This window comes from Nycticebus coucang, chromosome 12 (assembly GCF_027406575.1).
Source record: "Nycticebus coucang isolate mNycCou1 chromosome 12, mNycCou1.pri, whole genome shotgun sequence".
Lineage (NCBI taxonomy): Eukaryota > Metazoa > Chordata > Mammalia > Primates > Lorisidae > Nycticebus > Nycticebus coucang.
The window spans coordinates 82167092-82171214 of NC_069791.1; the positions used below are offsets into that span (position 1 = coordinate 82167092).

The 4123-nt window shown below is 47.0% G+C and overlaps 1 protein-coding gene across 1 annotated transcript; it reads left to right on the top strand.

The window, feature by feature from the left end:
• Positions 1-2615: 2615 nt before the first annotated feature.
• Positions 2616-3083, top strand: LOC128562011 (PHD finger-like domain-containing protein 5A). Its single transcript, XM_053556635.1, has 2 exons — positions 2616-2625; positions 2749-3083. The coding sequence occupies exons 1-2, from the start codon at positions 2616-2618 to the stop codon at positions 3081-3083; spliced, it is 345 nt and encodes a 114-aa protein (XP_053412610.1).
• The last annotated feature ends 1040 nt before the right edge of the window (positions 3084-4123 follow it).

A 4123-nucleotide genomic window follows, 5' to 3' on the forward strand; every position in this document is an offset into this window, starting at 1 on the left:
TGGTGAGTGCTGGAGATATAGCCCTGGACCAAATACATATTGTCCTGCTCTTCTCAGTACACACGTGAAAGGTCATTTGAGGCCACCTAGGCCAGATCCCTATTATACATATAGGAAAACTGAGACTCAGAGAAGAGAAACAACCTTCCCAAGGGCATTGGTGGGTGAGTGCCCAATAAGTGGCTCCTAGTTTCTCATCATAAACCTATATCTCAGGGACTTCTGTCCAGTTGAGGTCACCTGTCCTACTATGGGACTCTATTATCATGTTCTCCAGCTGCCATCACCTTCTCTACTCCAAGGTTTCCCAAAGAGCCAAATGGGACAAATTGAACTAGCTTGGCTCTAACAGGCAAGTAGCCAAACTCCCTCAAGCAGCAGAAGGATGTGCTGCAAGCACTCACATGTTTGCCTGTCCCAGTCCATCCATACTGTCATTAAACATTTATTATCTTTCATTGGAGAAAACTTTTTTCTTTTAGAGACAGAGTCTCACTTTGTTGCCCTCAGTAGAGTGCTGAGGCATCACAGCTCACAGCAACCTCCAGCTCTTGGGCTTAGGCGATTCTCTTCCCTCAGCCTCCCAAGTAGCTGGGACTACAGGCACCCACCACAATACCTGGCTAATTTTTTGTTGCAGTTTGGCTGGGGCTGAGTTCGAACCCGCCAGCCTCGGTATAGGGGGCTAGTGCCCTACTGACTAAGCCACAGGTGCCAGCCTGGAGAAAAACTTTTGATTTGAAAAGACTAGTGCATCTTCTATCCTTCCATGTCTCTTGGGAGCACAAGCTTATAAAAGGCTAATCACAAATGTGGACTGAAAGACAAAGCCAAACACATTGAGACCCTAATAAAAGCAGAGAGGAGGCCGGGCGAGGTGGCTCGTGCCTGTAATCCTATCACTCTAGGAGGCCAAGGTGAGTGGATCCCTTGAGCTCAAGAGTTTGAGAACAGCCTGGGCAGGAGCAAGACCCTCTCTTTGCTTAAAATAGAAAAATTAGCCTGGCATGATGGCATGTGCCTATAGTCTCAGACACTTGGAAGGCTGAGGTCAGGAGGATTGATTGCTTGAATCCAGGAGTTTGAGGTTGCTGTAAGCTAGGCTGAGGCTATGTCTTTCTAACCCAGGTGACAGAACAAGACTCTGTCTCAAAAAAAAAGAAAGAAAAAAAAAAAAAGCAGGGAGGTTGGATGGCTGAGATGTGTCTGAAAAGGATGGAGAGAAGAGACTCGGTATGGGACTGAGGGGGAGGGAAGAGCCTGGTATGAGGAGTCCAGATGATGGGGCCAATTACATGTTAACATCTGTTCCCTCTGTTCTGGATGTGGTTGGTCTTCAGAAGATAATTCTGTGGAGCAAAGTGGCTGTCCCTGCAAGATGCTTTATAAGAACCTAATGACTCAACCAGGGATCCTGAGGTGGTGAGATAGTGGCAGTCCCAGAGGGAGTGCTTACTCGCCTGTCAGTCTCCCAGGATTATCTTACCTGTGAGTTCTAGAAGTTCTGGTCCCAGATTCTAACAAAATCTGAGCCCAGAGGACTCCTGAGAAACCTACTTTCCAAGTTGTGTTTTATATTCTAGTCAAAGAATTTGAGTTCCTGCCTGAATAAGCTCAGCAAATTCCGTGGAGGTGCCAGGGGCACCTGAAACTTCCAGTTCCCAGATCCATAAAGTAGCCAATGCTCCTGAACTTTAGACCTGTAGGTCCACCTATCTGCTGGACATCATCTGGATATCCTAGAGCTGTCTTGGACTCAACATGATCCAAACTGGATTCATTATCTTTCTGCCTGCTCCAATTCCTATGTGTTCTGTGCCTTCATTTCAGCAAATGGAAAAACCATCCATAGAGTTACTTCAAGCTAGAAGCTGGGTATTGTGGCTCACGCCTGTAATCCTAGCACTCTGAAAAGCTGAGGTGGGTGTATCACCTGAGCTCAGGAGTTTGAAACCAGCCTGAACAAGAGCGAGACCCCTGTCTCTACTAAAAATAGAAAAACTAGCTGGGCGTTGTGATGGGCACCTGTAGTCCCAGCTACTCAAGAGGCTGAGACAAGAGAATTGCTGGAACCCAAGAATTTGGTGTTGCTGTAAGCTGTGGCACCATGGCACTCTACCCAGCGTAACAAAGTTTCAAAAAAAAACAAAAAAAAGAAAGAAAGAAAAGGAAAGAAAAGCCAGGTGCAATGGCTCATACCTATAATCCTAGCACTCTGGGAGGCCAAAGCAGGTGGATTCCTTGAGCTCACAAGTTCGAGACCAGCCTGAGCAAAAAGTGAGACCTCCATCTCTACTAAAACTAAAAAACTGAGGCAAGAGGATCGCTTGAGCCCAAGAGTTGGAGGTTGCTGTAAGCCATGACACCATGGCACTCTACCCAGGGTAAACCAGTTAACTCCTAGCAAATTTCTAGACTGCAAGCTTTAAGGAAAAAAAGATGAAATAAGTCTAGTTCACCCCCAAGATAAATAAGAAAGTACTAATTGATTTTTTGCTTCTGGTTCACTCCCAGTTTCTTGCTTGGCTAACTCCTTGGGAAACAGACCAGAAAGTACTAACTGTCCTGGGACTGACCTTTAAACAATACCAAGTGAAGAAATTACTAAAACTAAGATGTGTGAAGGTAAAGTACTGAAAACAAAAATGTATGACATATGGCTAACCGCAAAATTCTGCTTCTGTACAATGCTTCCTTACTACCACACCCAAACGCACCTGGGCAGCCTGCATGCCAACCAGGATGCAGACCAAGCCTTAAAAACCCAACCCTTTGGCTTTTGCTGCAAGCAGGCTGGTGTTGCCATTGGAAGACCAAGTGAAAAATGTGACGGCAAGTGTGTAATCTGTGACTCCTATGTGCGTCCCTGCACCCTGGTGCGCATATGTGATGAGTGTAACTATGGCTCTTACCAGGGGCGCTGTGTGATCTGTGGGGGCCCTGGAGTCTCGGATGCCTATTACTGTAAGGAATACACCATCCAGGAGAAGGATAGAGATGGCTGCCCCAAAGTTGTGAACTTGGGGAGCTCTAAGACAGACCTCTTCTATGAACGCAAAAAGTATGGCTTCAAGAAAAGGTGATTGGTGGGTGCCCCCTTCCCCCCCACATCAAGCTGCTGCAGCTACCAGGAAAGACGCTCACTACCACCAGCAGAGAGGGAACAGAGCCCAAAGCATCGCCGGAATTGCCTGCTAGTGTCCCATCACCTTGACACCCCTACTTTTCCCCTCATCCAGACTTGTTAGGAATGGAAACACCCTGGCAGACTATGCAAGGGAAAAATAGATTGTTTTTTCTTGAATTTGGGAAGCAAGGCTCTGTTCTCCACAGGAATGTGTTCTCTCTACACCAAGACCTTCTAGAAAGGAATAATATTTCAGCCTTCTCTTTAAAGGACTTGACTATAAAGCACACACAGTGGAAAACATGTTATTGCAGCAGCTCTGATGGCAACTGTACTTGGGAGCTACCAGAATGTTAAATGTGGGCATTAGGCTTGTACTGCTTACCAGGGGGTGCTGCTTTCATGTTACTTTCCTTCTAAGAAATTTGAAACCCTGTCTGTTGCTATTATGTTAATAAAGTTGTGGCTTATTTTCTTTTTTTTTTTTTTGTAGAGACAGAGTCTCACTTTATGGCCCTTGGTAGAGTGCCGTGGCCTCACACAGCTCACAGCAACCTCCAACTCCTGGGCTTAAGCGATTCTCTTGCCTCAGCCTCCCGAGTAGCTGGGACTACAGGCGCCCGCCACAACGCCCGGCTATTTTTTGGTTGCAGTTTGGCCGGGGGCCGGGTTTGAACCTGCCACCCTCAGTATATGGGGCCGGCGCCTTACCGACTGAGCCACAGGCGCCGCCCTGTGGCTTATTTTCTGACGGAAAAAAACAAACAAACAAACAAACCCTTTGGGCAGCACCCATAGCTCAGTGGGTAGGGTGTTGGCCACATACACTGAGTCTGGCAGATTTGAACCCGGTCCGGGCCAGCTAAACAACGACAACTGCAACAACAACAAAAAATAGCCAGGTGTTGTGGCAGGTGCCTGTAGTCCCAGCTATATCCACTTCTCTCCATCTTCACATAACAAAAGCCTGGCCCAAGTCACCATCATCTCCTTCCT